This window comes from Stegodyphus dumicola, chromosome 2, assembly GCF_044657685.1.
Source record: "Stegodyphus dumicola isolate Sdum_Otavi_A_Nest chromosome 2, ASM4465768v1".
NCBI lineage: Eukaryota > Metazoa > Arthropoda > Arachnida > Araneae > Eresidae > Stegodyphus > Stegodyphus dumicola.
Window position 1 is genome coordinate 133,688,839 of NC_140769.1, and position 18,440 is coordinate 133,707,278.

An 18,440-nucleotide genomic window follows, 5' to 3' on the forward strand; every position below is an offset into this window, starting at 1 on the left:
GGCCATGATAATTCATAGCTTTTTTTGTAAATAAGTCCATATTTTTATATTGAAGCTCCTGTACAAATTTTTAATTCAAAAGCTTATTTTTGTACACAGTTTCTTCTTTCTTCTCCTTTAATTATGTATGAATACTACCCAAATGTCATAAAAATTTTTGCCTTTATTTAATGTACACTCAGTCAAAAAAATGAGACAGACCTCCCATTCTACTTGGCTGATTGACGAAATTCAACTTGTGTTTTTCATATATCAAAGCATGACTATTGGATCTGTATATATAGGATTGTTCTAACCTACATGTTTTAACACAAAGTGAGATATTTTCTGAAATGACATGCTAATTTTCTCCCATGTTTCGATTCTACAACTCGAATTATGCCTGAAAAGCAAATTTTGTAACATTTGGTGTGAAACTTAATCAGTTACAGGATACCTTCTCTATGTTTTAAAAGCCATACAAAGTATTCATATTAAGGAAAATAAAGAGAAAACAAATATACTGTTCACAAAGAATAGTTTTATTCATACAATGGCTGTGTATAGTTACTGCAAGTTAAATTTTGTTCATACAAATAGTAAAGTATTTTTACTAAATGGTGAACATACATATTAACCATTTTGACCCGACTTTTACGGGATTAAAATTTAACCGTGAAAAGTAATTTAATTTAATGTTGACATATTAAAAGAAGTGTAATATGAGTTTAAAGCTTTTAACTTGTCCTGTTTCCTGGAAATCTCCTGGTCCCAATCATATTGTCAACTGGGACTATTTTTCCCAATCATCTAGGATATTAATCTTTCTCTGAAAACAAAAATAAAATTTATGGTAATACATAATGTGAATATTACAAAAGTAAACTCTGTCTAATGCACTAGTTCATATATAACAAAAATTTTCATATATGTTTCATAAACACAAACGTGATATATCAGCATGTAGTAATTTGATCACTGATAGAACTTATTAACCCACTGTTAAGTATGATTGGGACATTATATTCCACAAAAAGAATTTATTCAAAATTTCTTAAATCTGACATTAAAAATGTTAAATTACTTTTTAATAAGAACTATTTCATACTAATAATGCCTTAAATATAATTACACTTACTGTAAAATTAAAAAAAATAGACAAATCAAAACTTAATTAATCAGCATGCTCAAAAACATACATGCACCATCTGCAGTTTAGTGCTCATGTTGCAACCATTTTGAAACTGTTAAAAAGTTGCAGACAGTTTAGCTGTAATTCTGTGCTTGTCATTTCCAAGAAAGTCTTTGACAATGTTTTGAATGCCAGCTATGCATTCTTTTGAAGTTCTGTCATAGTTCCAGTAAAATGTTCATATTTAAGGAGCTGCTGAATCTGTGGACTATCAAACACACTAGCCTTTATAATTTCAAATGACAATTTAGGAAATGCCAAAATAAGCTAGTTGAAACAGTCTCCATCAATTGATACAGCTTTACAAATTGCTTCATGAGACCTATATAAGTTTTATATGTGGAGGTGGAAATATGTTTTTGCTATCAACTAGTGGCTGATGTAGAATATTTGGATCACCAGGTTTCAGATCAGATCTTGCTGGCTGAATGTGCCAAGGTTTTTTTCTACAGCTCTGTGGTTTGCACTCTTCCCATCAAATGCCTACAGTGCTCCGGCCTGCACAAAAGATCTGGAGGCAGAGAAACCTGGGTGAACCGCTCTGGCCCTCATGCTACCAACTGGAACCATTGCCCAAGAAATCCATCTAACAGGCAGACAGGCAATCAAAAATCCAATCCGAAATCCTCTGAAGGTGCCAGAACTTCAAAATTTATTCCAGCTCCTGCCCTGCTCTATGTAGCAGCTCACTCCCCCCCACCTCTTTACTGAGTTGCTTCCAAACGTACAAAATCCTGGATGAACTCTGTTACAATCTCTACCATTCAGTACACCAGGCCCTGCTGCAGATGATGGATCCTGTACAGAGCCAAAGAGTTTGGAATAGATCACTCTCTCCTGCTCAACGTTTTCCAGAATGACCTTCCAAAGCTTCGTAGTGACTCCCCAGAGCCTGAAAGGGTATTCTACATTTATGAAGCTTACTTCATCCTCTGCAACTAATGACTTCACTTCAATCTGGCAAGTCAAGAAAACATCCTTATTGGCTTCCGGAACGTTAATGTTCTTAATAAGATCCATGAAGTCTGGGATTATCTCAGTGAGCACCACTTGGACCTCTTCCTCATTCAGGAGACACATCTGGCTGAGGGACGTAGTGCAAGTATCCCGAATTATATCTGTTACTGCAATGACAGAGCAGCTAATAACAGTAACACTATTTATGCTAGTGGCAGTACTTGCATTCATGTAAAATGCACTGTGAAACATAGCAGAATTCTAACTCCATGCCTGGGAGAACTATTTCATACTTTCCATGCCCTTTAGAGGGAACATCATCCAAATTTCTTGCCTCCCATAGGCAGTAGCTTCCTGCTACATGCCTCTGAGACAGGGCATTGTCTTTATCCCCGATCTAAAAAAACTCGGCGTAATTTGAAATAACTTGATTATCGCAGGAGACTTAAATGCCTGTCATTGAAGTTGGGATTGTGTCCCTGCCGACAACTATGGTGATAAACTCAAATTCTGGGTTCAGAGCACCCACATCCAAATTATTGCGCCAGATGCACCTACTCATTACTAGTTTCCTGGGGGTAATAGGGGCTTCCTCCATTATTGATTTAGCTTTCTTTAAAAACATACCAATAGATTATTCAATCAAGGGAATTCTAGAATTGTCGTCCAACCACTACTCAGTCATCCGACCACTACTTAATTGTACCAAAATTTACTGCCACATTTAGAAATTGGGCCAATTTTATCCATGTTTCAGAAAGTAAAACTCTTGCTTTCCCTTGAAAGTGGCAACAATCAGGAAGTTGACTATGCCATTGAACGGCTCAACTGCACCCTCACAAGTGTATTTGATGAAGCTTCCATTCCTAAATTCAGACCCAACTGTTCTAAACTACCGGCTAATGTTAAAGAAAATATTAGAATTAAAAATCACACAGAACAAAACAAAAATCACAAAGACTGGCAAAAGTTTCAATTTTTTGACAACTATAGAGACTTCAGAATGAGATCAAATCTGACATCAAAAGATACTTTGATGAGAATTATATCAATTGCATTCAGTCCCACAAACAATAGGCTTTGGAAAGCGATTGCTCAACTACACAAACCGAAACAAGGCATTCCCCACCCAAATAGGCGAGGTCAATGATCAGATGGCACTCACAGATGCCAAGAAAGCAGAGCGTTAGTGGCTATCCTTTATTCTACTTTCTTCTACTTTCAATCCTCGAATTCTACTTCAGGGTAAAACATGAAAACATCCATGACTGTGATCTCTTTGTTTATTCAAAATCTCAGCCTGGCAAAGCACCTGGCTTGGATAACATTTGTAATCTCATGATTAAAAATCTCATAGTCAAATTTATATTTTATTTAGCAATTTTGATCAATTCCATGCTAAGGCTAAAATATTTTCCTACTAGCTTCTATCGTTTCTGTTCTAAAACCTGGATAGAACCCTAAGGTGCCTCAAAATTACAGACCGATCAGCCTCCATTCTTCACTTATTAAAATCTACAAAGCTATATTGCCTGAATGATTTCTGCTGAAGTCAACATATTCTTATTTGTTAACAATTTGTCATTCGTACCAAACAGGCCACTTAAGCCCACCTACTGAGAGTAGTGGAAATCATGCATTTGGGCTCATCTCACAATGGAAAGCCTGCTGCTCTTGCTTATTTAGATGTAGCTAAGGCTTTCAACAGGTGTTGGCATATCAGAATAGTTTACAAGCTCATTTGACTTGATATTTTGGCTGATTATGTGCACCTAAGGCACTCTTACTTTAGTAATCATTCTTTCTCTGTCAGAATGAAATACACACCCTCATCTCCCTGCCCTGTGCTTGCTGGTGTGCTCCAAGGCAGTACTTGGCTGGAGTCTTTTCAATCTTTAAGTCAATGGTGTGCTACTATCCGCAAGTGTCAAACTTAGACTTTATGCTGATAACACAGCAATCATTTCACAGCACTCATTGCATCTCACTCTCACATATCCGGTATATGTCAGATTTGGAGTCCTGGCTTATTGACTGGAAAATTAAAATCAATGCCGGCAAGAGTGCAGTCGCCATGTTCTCCAGAAAAAGGAATGTTCGTAATTAACTTCAGCCACTCAAGCTCTACAATAAAGACATACATTGGGTTGACTCCTACAAATATCTTGGAATTTATCTCGATTTGAAACTGCTATGGGGTACTCGTATACTGTATGCCATCTCCAAAGTTAGAACAGCCAGAAACCAGCTGATGCAATTTATCTCAAGAATCACATACCTCCACCTCAAGAATAAGCTCCTTCTTTACACCAGTACTACCCTTCCTATCCTGACTTATGCCATCCCCATCTGGTGTACTGTATCAAATTCCCATCTAAAGATGACCCAAGTATTTCGAAGCATTACATTTCGTGTCCTTACCAATGCCCACTGGTACGTTTGGGATGAAGTGCTCCATTCAGACCTAAAAATTCTACCCCTTGATGCCTTTTTCCAGCAAAATTTGGCCAAATTCTTCATATCTCGCAGATAGAAAATCCTGTCTTGCATTCTGTTTCTGTTTATCATCCAGCAAAACCAAGCTTTGCCAAGAGACTTAGAGCTTTCATGGACAGAACATTTAACATCTTTCCTAGGAAACCTAAATGGGTTTGTTTGCTTAACTAGGACCTCTACCTGAAATACCAGCACTTTCACAGGCCTAACCCAGCTACGACTTAACTATTTTTTCTTTTTGCTAGACCTAATGTAGTCTTTTTTTCAGTTTTCACTCCTGTGCTGCTAATGTAGTTGAATCCTTGTACTAGAGCTTCTTTCTGTGTCCAGCCATGCCACACAGAAAATTTTTAATTTTAATATCTTAATCTTAACTTTTGATTACTTGACATAATTTAACTGTAATTTTAATGTTTTCTCACAACTGACTGAATGTTAAAGCAGTAAATCTCTTAAACTAAATCTTAAAACTTACATAATCCTTATCTGGATTTACATCTTATTTTAAAATTTATTAATAACTCTAATCTTAATCCAACTGCAATTCTAATCTTAATGCTAAAAGAGTATTGCTTTGCCTTAGATCATTCAATGCTTTATCTGCAGAACAACAAACTGAACTCCCCACTTCTCGTTCTTCCTTTCTGCTTTCAAATTTTCGCATTTAGTTCAATAACTCTTCTCCCTTCCCACAGACTGCTGATCAAGGCTCTTGGCGAATTCGCACTGATTACATATGCCTTACCTTTCCCAAAGATTGGCTGTATTCACTCTTTAAACCTGCTGATCTTCATGGCTACCTTACATGTGCTGGTGCATGCTAGTTGTTAACTCTTTTGAACTTTTCGACTTCTGCTCATGGGCCTCAGCAGGGGCTTAATTGCTCCTTTCATTAGGTGAACTGCAGATCGTCATTGCTCTTGTGCGTAGGGAACTTCTTAGTCAGCTACTTTGTTAAGCCCGTAATAGTTTTCTTTCCTTTACATTTAGCGAATGCTCATCTTATTTAATTCATTTTGTGCGGGATGACAATTTGGAGATGATTGCAATTAATTTGCAAAGTTACTTCAGAATCAAAACACCTTGGTCCAGGTTTCAGGTCAGATCTTGGAGGCCAATTCGACTGCACCCAATGCTTCTCACAAGCTTTGATGTTCCACATACACAAGGAAACAGAGACATTTGTTACAAACTAGCAGAGGAACACATGAGGAAAGGTTTCAATTCGTATAAAAATGAAAATTAAACATGCTAACCTTGTATATGAAGAAGAACTCGGACTCCACATTGGAATGTGCTTCACTATATCGAGCAACACACAGCATCACACTGCAGTATCTCAGGTGTAACTGAACTGTTCTAGACAAGAATGCACCTGTTGCTGGTCTCCTATGCAATCATTCACCAAGAGCCAGTTGGAGAGTTTATGTCAACAGAGTTCGTACAGTCCTTAAAAGACCTTAGATTTTTTGGAATCGATTTTTGGTCTTTAAAAGTCCTTAATTTTGGCCAAAATCAGCAGAAGGTCCTTAATTTTAATCAGCTGAAATTTCTGTCTGTTATTACAACTGCCATTTTTAGTGTGAATTAGCATTTTGGAGGAATATTTTATGGTGATTCAATGGCATATATGTTTATCTTTTGAATGGGTTCATGGGTTATAATTTGTTTCTAATATAAATGATGGGATACTCGAGTTTCTAAGCAAGAAGTGAAACATAAGCATTTTTAAATTCATTTTTTCTAATAAAGAACTCTTAAACAACTTTTCGCTTTGGGGGATGTGGATTCTTTTATTAAACTGTTCTAATTTTGGCAATTTTAAGATCAGTTTCTATAGAAACTTTTTAATTCCGAGATCTGAGAATTTTTCAACGATTTTTTTTTAAACATTGTAACATTGATTAATTTCATTAAAATAATTGTAATGTATTGAAATTATATTTAAAAAATAACATTAAAATAAAGCATTTTTATTTTTTGCTGTCATATTATAAAGTTTCATTTGGGCAATATTTTTCATTTATACAATATTTTAAATCTGAAAAATAAACAAGGTATAATGCTATAAGGCATAATTTACGAAACAGCTCTTAGGAAAAGCAAAATTAGCTATGTAATTAATTAAAAATGTCTTTTTAATTTTTTCATAGTTAACATTTTTCCCAGAATAAGTGCTAAGTGCTGTCATAGGGGTATATCATGCATAAGATTTTTTACTGAAAAAAGCGAGTTATCAATCCATATGCAGTTAAGTTTCAATAAGCCAAAATTGAAGGAACACATCCTTTAAAAAAGAAATGTTAAATATTTGACTTTGAATTGGTATTGATTTTGAATAGTTTAAATGTTAAATGTTTAAATCTTTTCAATTTTGAATGTTTAAATCTTCACTTCCAGTTGCAGCAATCATTTCGACCTATTGGAATCAAAATTTTAGTGTATATTCGCAGTATGGCAACTGAGTAATCAGAGTGTATTAAAAAAAAGAGAAGTGTTGCAGACTGCATTGATACAGTTTCTCACACGTATCGTATTTTATTTTCAAGTGTCAAGATGTAGAAATATCTTTTTACTCGGCTTCTGACAAACAATCTGGAAGGAAAAGAAAGAAGAATAGTGTAGTGGAAGGGGGGTAAAAAGAGAATCAGGTCCGCATCAGCGGCGGCGAATGGCGGTGAAGTCAGTGTCGTTACAAGATGTAGCAGTGGGTGAAAACCGCAGAGTCAATTTAGCATGAATGAATCAATTAAGGTTGTAATTCTTATATGGGTAGGATGTCACATGGGTACCGGTGTTTTTCACCACGATGCGGGGAGTGTTTGAGAGTGCTAATAAGGTAATTACCGTGGGTTTGTACTGAATGAAAGAAGTTGACCACTAATCGTTTAATATACTCTTGAATAAGTTTGATTTGAAGGACTCTCTGAATGTAAGTGTTTGGAATATACCAAAGAGCATTGATAATTTCTTGTAAAATTTTATTTTGCAGTACCTGTAATTGTTTAATATTGGTTTTAGCTGCATGTACCCAGATCGGAGCTGCATAGAGAAGGGCTGGATGAAGTATGGAGTAATATAAAATTAATTTGTCTGGAGTAGATAAGTTGCTTCTTCTATCAAGAAGAGGTCGCATTGTAGCTGAGGTGATTTAAAATTTTTGTGCTACGGAGCAGAAGTGGGTTCTGAATGTAAGTTTTTTAATCTAAGGTTACTGCAAGGTATTTGTTTCATTAATCCAGTCTATTTCTTCGTCAAATATTTCAGGGGGTGGAGGATAATAGTTTATGTTTCTTTTACAAAAAATTATTGCCTTGGTTTTATCAATGGTAATTTTAATCCTCCAAAGGGTGGGCCATTTTTTCAGTTTTATGAGATAGTTTTGGAGTTGGTTTCTTATGGCAATTGCTGTGCAGGCTTTAGTAAGTATGACGGTGTCATTGGCAAAGAGTTCAAGATGAACAGAAGGGTCTTTAGAGATGTCTTGCATATATATATTAAAAAGATATGGCAAAAGTGTTGATCCCTGTTGGACACCAGCTTTGATTACTCTGGTCATTAAGCAGTACCAATTTTGATTCTGAATGTTCTGTTGCTAAGAAAAGAGACAATTAAGCGAATAAAATCATGGCCTTCAAGAAACAAGGCCATCCAGCTCTCTCGTAACGTCACCATATGTAGTGCGAAGAAACCTTTCTCTACCACTGAAAGCGAGCGAATCCACAACGCACTTATTTATCAGTAGAAGCTAATTTTATGTTATTCCGATGTAAAGTAAATAGGAAATTATTAAATAAGTAATACTATCTTAACATTTATTAAATATCATGCTTTAAGACTTCAGATATCGGAGCTTATTTTTCTTAACGCTTGATAAAAATTTTCACCTGGGTTATCAATAATTATTTATTTCAATCCCATTTTACTTTCTATAGTTTAAATAAACTTTTCAACACTTCATAACGTGAACTGAAAATACTGCACATTATTTTTCATTTATAGATAAAAATGAAAACTATGAATAAAAAGAGCATTTTACAAGAACCCAATTTTTCTTTACAGCCTTTTCTAACTAGTGCATAATTTTGTTCAGTATGGTGATAAGATAAAAGAATGAGCATTTTCGGTTATTGCATTTATTTTTTGAAACAAAATCTAGTGTAAAAAAGGTCTTTTACAATAAACTAAATATTAAAAAAGGCGATTTCATCATTTATTTATTGGTATAAATAATTTAAAATGTAATTTTTATGATAGTTTTTAATGTGAACATTATTTTTAAATGGTGTTACTGAAAAAATCCTGTTCATAAAAATAATTATTAAACTTACAGTGAGCCATATTCTTATAGAATGAAAACCAAAGATCTATTTTTAAACTTTCACAGAAAGTCTGCTTTAGTTTTGTCGGCTGTCTTTATTAAATAATTTTTTGATTAAGGTATGAATTCTTACTATTATCTGAATTACTCTTTAGCAAAATCTTGATACGTCCACATTAAAATTTATGAAAACATACCTGCCAACTTTTATGAATTTTTCGTAATTTTTACGAAAATGCGTTTGTCTTTACAATTTTACGATCGTAATCCATTTTTTTCCTTTTTAAAGTGTTTTTAGTGATTTTTGTCGAAATTTTAGAATTTTTCGCCAATTGCATCATGTTTTACCACCAACTACCGACTACTTCGAATCCAGTAACCTGCAGTTTCTCCCAACTCGCCGCTTAACCAGCCAATCCAATGCGCTGAACTTGTTTCTCCCACTCTTTTCTTTGTGGACGCCAGATTATTTTTTTCACGTTTGCTTCATCAGCAAGGGAATTACTCAGCTTGGACTCAGCGAGTGTGGATTGTCGCATTCTGTTTTTTTTTTTTTTTTTTTTTTGTTTTGTTTTGTTTTGTTTGTTTGTTTGCACGTGCTACGAATTTTCTTAATACGTCGTTGTTACGAAATGAGTTCAAAAAAACCGTATTCTCAATATTTTCAGCCTGCCTACAAAGCCGAATTTCCAACAATTAAAGAATCCTTCAAAGGAAATAACTATGCATTTTGCAACGTGTGCGTGTGTGACTTCATAATAAGTCACGATGGAAGAGCCTATATCATATCAGGGAAATTGCAATGACCGTATAGGGTCCGGTATAGAATACCGGATGTCCCTTGCACAAGCACTTCATACCCCACTCCAGTATTTGTTTGTTTGTTTGCTAGTGGCTTATTATCCTTTTTTTGGGATGGGGTCATCTTTTTTTTTTTTTTTTTTTTTTTTTTTTACGGACTGTTGTTGCAATAAGTCATTTCTTTTCTTACAATAGTTATTGAGCATTGCATTTGATGACCAAATTATCATTTTTAGAGCTTTTTCAAACATATGCCCATTTTCGCAACAATCTTGTTTTTGTAAAAACTGTTCCTTCATTAGATATTCTGATGTTACATTAAATGCTGCTTTCCGTTTATCTTGAACTTTCCAAAATTCTTTTTCAAAATCTGAACAGAGTTTTTGAATTATGAAATAATTATAGAAAACAACATTTACTACATACTTTGATGGATAAAAGAGTTTACCACAGTCTAACATTTTGCAAAACCTGAAACTTTCATCAAATGCTAATTTTTTTTTTAAAGAAAGGTAGTCTTCACAAAATGTGCATTGTAATTTTTTAAGAATACTCCTAACACAGTATCCTCCTAAGTATGCAGACACAGGCAAATAACTTTCAGCTGCTGCTATGTCTTCAACAGATTTAAATATATTTAAAGAAATTTCGTTATTTTTTTAATGTTCTGAAACTGAACTGAAGTTTTCTGCAAGACTTAAATCATCAATTTCTATAATTCCAAGTTATTTACTTTTTAACTTTATTTTCATCAAAGACATCAGTCAAATTTTATTTTCAATCTCAAATATTTGGCGAGTAGATGTATGATATTGTCCACCAGCATATTGTCTATACTGACTAAATCTAGCTTCAAGATTGTCTGTTTGGAACTTGGAGAATATATTTCAGTCCGAGTTGGGAAATGCAATATGAAGTGATTTCAATCAATGCATACGTTGTCAAAGCTACTGCTTGATGAGTTTTCTTGTTCAATGTCCCTGTGTCATTCTTCATTAGCTTCTAATCATCTACCCAATTCAAAAATTTATATAAGAAGATGTATTTGTCATCACTCTCACTGTTGGTGAGGTGTGTTTTAAATTTTTCGTTCAAGCGCTGACCTTTGTATGGACATTTAACGTTCATGATGCTAAACCATGTGGAAAATATCTTGATATACTCCACTGTATCTTCTGTGTTTTTTTTTTTTTTTTCCTTTATTATGGATTTCTAATAACGCTTTAACGCATTTCAAGAGAATGCAGATCCTTTAGAGCAGTGGTGTGCAAACTGGGGGTAGCCAGAAGTTTTTTGGGGGTCGTCAAATTTTTATGAAGCGCATTATGCTTGCATGCTGCATACCATACAGTGTACATATAAAGAGTGAAGCGCCGTCACTCACTGTTTAATTGCAATTTCATGCTGTCCCCTCTTTCTTTGACCGTAATGCATAATGTATGTAAAGTGTGAAGACGCAAGTTTTTCACTCCAGTTTTATTCCACTTCGCCAGTTTTATTGAAAAGCGCCTATTTGACTAGACGTTAACCGCAGGGAAAGGAGGAAAATTCGCTTCCGTGATCAGCCAATCAGATGGCGAGGTATGCGGTGTTTGAATTGTTTTAGTTTATCCTTGAGTTTTATCATGTGATGTTGTGTAATTATGATTTTTTATATTTTTATTGGGCTTTGCTACTCTTTGTTATCAGGTATGTACTGCCATTAGAGAAAGATCTCTGTTAATTCTATTGATTTTCTCGAAAAAAAATAATAAAATTTTATATACTATTTGTTTTAGTTTAAATAATTTAACCCCTATCTTCATAATGGATAAATGAGTAATACGTACACCAGGTACATCTTCAGCTAACAAACGAACAAATACTGATGAGAAGTCGCAAAATACTGAACTAAATGCCCGATCTAAAAAAATAAGAAAATACAGTGAGGAATTTATTAAGTATGGTTTTACATTTTGTGTTGTTGATGATGAAGAATGCCCGATATGTGTCATTTGCAACAAAAAATTAGCAAATGAGAGCATGAAATCAACTAAATTAAAAAGGCACCTGGAAACTAAACATAAAGAACTTCAAAATAAACATGCCAATTTTTTTCAAAGATGAGCTGAAAATCTAAAAATTCAAAGTGCGTATTTAAAGAAATTTACAACAATACCTCAGAAAGCATTACGAGCTTCTTTAAGTTTCTTATCTAATAGGAAAAACAATGAAACCCCATACAATTGGAGAATCCCTTATCCTTCCTGCAGCAACTAAGATGACATCAATTATGCATGGCGATAAATGTGGAAATGAACTAAAAACAATACCATTATCAAGAGATACCGTGTCTCGGCGGATTTCTGAAATGTTGAGTCAGAAGTCATAAAACGCATACAAAATTCATCTGTATTTGCTTTACAACTGGACGAGACTACCGATATTACTAAAATGTCACAACTAATTATTTACGTTAAGTTTATTTTTAATGAAGATATAACATAAACGTTTTTATGTTGCAAAAGTTTGGAAGGAAAAACAACTGGAGAAAAAATATTCGAAGTAATAAATGCATATTTTGAAACAAAGTTCCTTACCTGGGCAAACTGTGTTGCGGTTTGTACTGATGGTGCTGCAGCATTAACAGGTTCGAATAAAGGGCTCAGAGGCTTAATTCAGAAGGTGGCGCCTCATATGGTATTTAATCACTGTATGATTCATCGGCAAGCTCTCGTTGCAAAAGATATGGATGAAGAGTTGCACAACATATTACAAGATGCTGTTAGTTCAATTGATTACATTAAATGCAACAGCCGTCTCTTTTCAATACTTTGCAATGAGATGGGCTCAACGTATGAGAGATTACTGTTACACACCGAAGTCAGATGGCTTTCACGTGGGAAAATACTACGATGGATATTTGATTTGAGAAATGAAGTGTACATGTTTTTAATCGGAAAGAAACACAGATTAGCAAGTTGTTATATCAATTAAGTTTGGCTAGGAAAGCTGAGCTATTTAGTTGATATATTCGAAAAACTTAACAACTTAAATTTGAGCTTGCAGGGTGAGAATTCAACTATCCTAACTATACCGTTTTGCAGTTTGAAGAAGAATTGAGATTCGTTTAATTACAAATTCAATAACATTTTCTTTTTTATTATCAATGCAGTTAATATCAGAGAGTATATTTAATGCAGCTAGGAGTTTTAATCTTATGACTTCATCTTCATTACTGCTAGCATGTTTAATTTCATTTAAGACTTCATATAGTATATTTGTGTTAGTAATTTTCATGGGAAATTTCAATTTACCAATACTTTTCAAAGAAGCATTATTAGAAAATGCTTGTACCAACATTTCATGATTAATCTTTGTGGAATATTGTATTTGAGGTACAGGTTCATCTTGAATATTAAAAATCAAGACATAATCTTAAATTTTCAAAAATTTCCAGAACTCCAAAAGCTGTAGCATACTTTTCTTATTGCATAAATCGTTCAAACTTAGCAGTTCTCTGTCTTCATCATACTTTTGCTTTTTAAATAGCAGCAGCAAGATTTTTATTTTCTAGTTCTATCTTTTTTGTCACAGGATCTTTATGGATTGCTTTCGAAGTAGTCAAATATGATGGGCAATTAATCATAATCGATGGCACTGCACCTTTCACTAATCTTGGAACCTTCAAGCATACTGATATATCTTTCCCAGTTTTTTCATCGAAAGCCCTTGCCTCACATATGATGTCAGCTGGCTGAAAATGGAGCTCACATATCTACATATCCCAAAAATGAAACAATTGAGACACATTTAAGAAGAATTCTTTTTAAGCACATCATTATACAGTGAATTCTAATATTTTATTCAAACAACTCCTTAAGGGGACACAGTACTAAATAATATTGTAAACAATACCACACCAAAAGTATATAAATATATGCATATCAAATATTGAATGATCTAAAATTCATTGAATTTGAAAACAAGTTTTTCTAATACTTATGCAATAGCTGCAAAGTAAGATAATCCACTCTGTTACTTGACTCAGCGATCTCAGTTTCTTTATTCTTATATGTTTGTAAATTATGCACTCTTTGCTTTAAAAAATGATTGAATTATGTTGTTCTTATCTTCCGGTTAAGTTTTTATATGCCTTTGATTAATCTGCATGCAATAACTGTAAAATTATCAGCAATTTAAAAGTTTTTTAAATGTGACTAAGCCTAATTTTTGTTTACCATAGCAGCCATATTTGTTTACATTTGAAAACTAGCAGAATAGTGGATTTGTTGACAATCTAGAGAAACTAAGCTTCGCAACAACAAAATAATGTCTTCTTTTATTATTGTGAATTAAACTATGCTTAATTCATTCTGGAATTATCATTTAAGTTATTGGCTTATTTTTGCATAGAAACTGTAATTTTAATTGTAAAAATTGTTTTATTTTGTACATGGTGTTTTATGTTTTTCTGTATCTTTAAATTTTTAATGAAAGTATGTTGAATTTTTATGTATTTTTCTTTGCCGTGAAGTGAGAACTGAATTAATTAGTACGGCATGCACATTAGATAAACAGCTCTGAATCGTTTGTGCAAAACTGTTTCTTTTTTATTTGTTTAATTCTTTTTACATTGTTTTAGATTTATTAAATTATTTGAATAGAACTTGTGGTAATTCTTTAGATGATATAATTTTTGTGCACTCTGAGTTATAAAATGAATGAGATGTAACGCTAAGTGAACCTAGCGCCAAAGTGTTGCAATGGTAAATAAACATGTGAACATTAAAGAGTGCGTTTATTCTATTGTGATTTATGTCCTATCGATGAAGTACATTTAATTGAAAATTCGTTAACTGTTAATTCAGTATTTTTAAATGAAATGCAGGAAAATTGCGTATAATTTAATATTCCGTAAAAGGAAGTCATGGTGTACACATCAGATATTTTAAAAATAATATTAAGCATAGCCTCCAATTATAATGCTTTTTTTTAAATTTTATATTATTACCTTACTGTTAACTGTAAGTCACGTTTTCTATTCACTTTTTTTGTGAATGCTGTAAGAAAAGAAACTTTTGTTTCTTAACTTCTGCAGTGCAAATTTATGTGTTTATGCAGTGCAACATAAACTTTATGTGACCTGTAATACATTCATTTTATATTTTATAAACATTTGTATCATCATTGCTAATTATAAAAAACATTCTTATTTCATATTCTATGAACCTTGATACAAAATAATTGTTTGTATTCCACCTAACAGTGTTAGTTAGCATGGCATGTTATGACACTTTAACTACTTTCATTTTATTCAATCTTCTATAGTTCTTGAAGAAAATTAAGCAGAATATCCTTTGTACTGCGTTTTTCTCTGTATCATTTCAGTATGATATCTTTATCTTTTAGCTTGAAAAAATTCGTCAAATAGATGAAGAAATTCATGAAACACTCCTTAAAGCTGAAAAACTGGGGGCTGAAGGTGATGTAGAAAATTCCTTGAAAACAATGGAAGCTGTAGAAGCTCTCAAACAGAAAAAAGCAGCTGCTGAAGTAATTTTAATTTCCCTTTCCATTTATTATAATTAATCTCTTATTTATGTTTCTTTTCATTTAGTTTCTGTTTAAAATGTAATATCTTATTCGTGTGTGTCATGTGCAGGATAATGGCTAATTTAACATTTGTCTTTGATATCTCTCCCCCCCCCCCTCTTCCCTTTTCTTAAGCATTTGTATTAAGTAAGAATCCTAGGAAATAGTAGGGAATGATTTTTAAGTTTCAAGGTAATTTTCACTGAAAGTCATCTGAAGTGGTAAATGTAATTTATCACTCTGATTATAGTATAAATCATTAAATGATAATTTTTCATTGCATTGTTTTTCAAAAATTGTAATACCGTAATTTCCGGAAGAAACGCCGCGGCGTTTACGTGTTTAAAACTTAAATTTTCAGCGGGTGTGGCGTTTCTACCCATGCGGCGTTTAGGTGCACTAAAAATAAAATATTTCCTATGATGGTCATTGTACATAGTTTGGATGGCCTTGTCATTGTGCATAGATTGGTGCTGTTCCCACACAAAAGACCACTCAGTTGCTTTTTGCGAACGTTATTTTGTTTACATTCTTTCCCTTGAACGGACCTACATCCCTTATTCACCCTAAACGAGATCTCAGAACAATAACATTCTTCCCCCTTTCAAATCAACATTTTCATCAGTTTGAATAGTCTCTCTCCTCTGCCATTCGATGAATCTTCCAGGACCCATCCTCTTTCCACCCCTGCATTTTCTGCAATTTTTTTCAAAGGCGAACACGACTCCACCTGCCTCGCAATAACGAACTCTGACGTATTTCCCCTTCAGCATGAATGGATTTTTCTTGGCATTCTGCCAAATACAGATCCTATCAGTCAGAGTACAAGTACTTGTTGGATAGTTTTTAATTAGTGGATAGTGGAAAATTTTTTAAAATGTCTGTAAATGGCACAGAAGCTATACATTTCTTACCTTTAATTTATTTTTGAGTTATGGTTTCATTTCATGCATTTTTCTTAACTGGTATGTCATATATCAGGACTTAGGTTGAGTTTTTGCATCTATACGGCCCACGACGATGTCACGCGCAATTTAATCTATTGCGGCATTTACGCTGATGCGGCGTTTCTGTGGAATTTTAATTTTTTCCCGCCATTTTTCTCGAGTGCGGCGTTTACGCTGATGTGGCCTTTCTTCCGGAAATTACGGTAAATTAAAAAATGTTAATGCAATTTGATAATTATAATTAAACTGATAATTACAATTAAATGAATGTAATTGGAAAGTGTTTGTTGGCATCCTTATATAGATTGGAATATTTTCAAACCATAGAGTCAAAAGGATCTGTTATTTGTTTGATGTTGAATGTAGGCTAATGCTCCATTCTGGGAAATATTAGCACATTTCTAAGATAATTTCTTCGAAAATCCTTCCTTCTTATGTAGTAGTTAATGAAAGCAGTTTATTACCATGGTATTAATGATTAATTGTTGGGCTGCAGATTTTCTGATTGGAGAGACAAAATGTCAATGTGAAACTTTTTTTAAACTTTTATACGAGGGCTATCCAGAAAGTAGATTACATTTTGGAATAAAAAAATAAACAAAGTATAGGAAACAAATTTTATTATATACAGATGAAAGCCACACTCAAATACTACTTTTCTACATAGTCACCATACAAATTAAGGCATTTATCGTAGCGATGTACGAGCTTGGAAATTCCTTCGTCGAAAAATTCGGCCGCCTGCGCCTTCAACCACTTCGTTACCTCTTCTTGCCTTCCATCTTGCACAAAACTTGTGGTAACCAACCTTTTCGGTGATGATTTCGTGCAACAAACTTCGCGAAATTTGTGGAAAACTCAAAGAAAGTTCCGTTATTGTGAAATTTCGATTTTCACGGACTTTAGCATCGACTTTTTCGAGAAGTTCGGCGGTCACTATGCTGGGTCTCCCACTTCGATCTTCGTCGTGAACATTGGTTCGGCCATTTTGAAATCTTATGACCCACTGACGCACTCCACCTTCAGTGATAATGTTGTCCCCATACACTTCACGAAGCTGCCGATAGATTTCTATCGGTTTACAGTTTTTTGCAGTCAGAAACCTTATTACTGAGCGCACCTCGCAGCTCGCGGGATTTTCAATTAACGCAGACATTTCAAACCGTCACAGTATCTGAACGGAGCACAGCACGAACCTCTCACTAGCACGGCTAGATGCAGACTGAGCTGCGCAACGCTCTGACCCCAAGATGGCCGCGCTAGCCCCGCCCCTAGCGGACACAGACGGAAACGTAATCTACTTCCTGGATGGCCCTCGTATTTCATATAAAGCTTGCTTGTTAACTTTTTGTAGTAAGCAAATCTTTTTCAGAATATACTGAGGGTGAAATAGCATTTAGAAATCTTAAAAATGTATCGAAATCTATTTTCGTTAATTTAATTTTTATATATGCATGGATCAGTACCTTATTTTACTAACGTGAAATTTGAAAAAAATCAAAATACAGTAGACTTCCGATTATCCGCGGATAGATTATGCGCGGAGCAGATTATCCGCGCCTGCCGCACAAAGGGTTTTTTTTTTACAAGCGTAAAGCAAAGAAAATAAAAATTTTAACAAAACTGAGCCATACGTAAATTTGCTAAACATTGTGCTTATTTATATCAAAAATATCCCAGGCCTTCTGGGAACCTTCCCCACCCATGAGTAAGTGATTTCTTACTCACCCTTGCAGTGCCCGCTCCACAGCCCTCTCTCGTCTTAATCTTACTGATACGTCCACTTCCTCCTACTCACCATTGTTAGTTTAAGCCTGATAGTGTTTGCAAACTGGCCAGAGTTAATTTCTTATCTTTTATTGTGTTCAGTGCTTGTGCTTTTTGGTTTTTTGTTTTTTGTTACTGATTTAAAATGTCAGGAAAATGAAAGAAGGTTGTGTTGACGATTGCATAAAAACTAGAATTAATTTCCAAAGTAGCAAACGACGCTACAAGGCAGTAGATGGAATTGGATTACGGAATCACGGAAACAACAGTGTGTGACATTCTAAAGCAAAAAGACAAACTGGTGAACTTTGCATCAATGTCGGACAGTGCTTCCGCAATGAAAACGCAAAAAACTATGAAGGGTTCTACCTTTGATGAGCTAGACACGGCATTGACAGAGTGGTTA

General features: G+C 34.2%; 1 protein-coding gene across 4 annotated transcripts in view; it reads left to right on the forward strand.

The window, feature by feature from the left end:
* Nucleotides 1–18,440, forward strand: part of LOC118192771 (putative RNA-binding protein Luc7-like 2) — an 89,780-nt gene that overhangs the window by 43,982 nt on the left and 27,358 nt on the right. For all 4 annotated transcript variants that reach the window (XM_035363786.2, XM_035363784.2, XM_035363783.2 and 1 more), the window contains one exon: nt 15,138–15,281. In XM_035363786.2, coding sequence (XP_035219677.1) covers nt 15,138–15,281 — 144 coding nt within the window. The remainder of the gene's footprint in view (nt 1–15,137; nt 15,282–18,440) is intronic.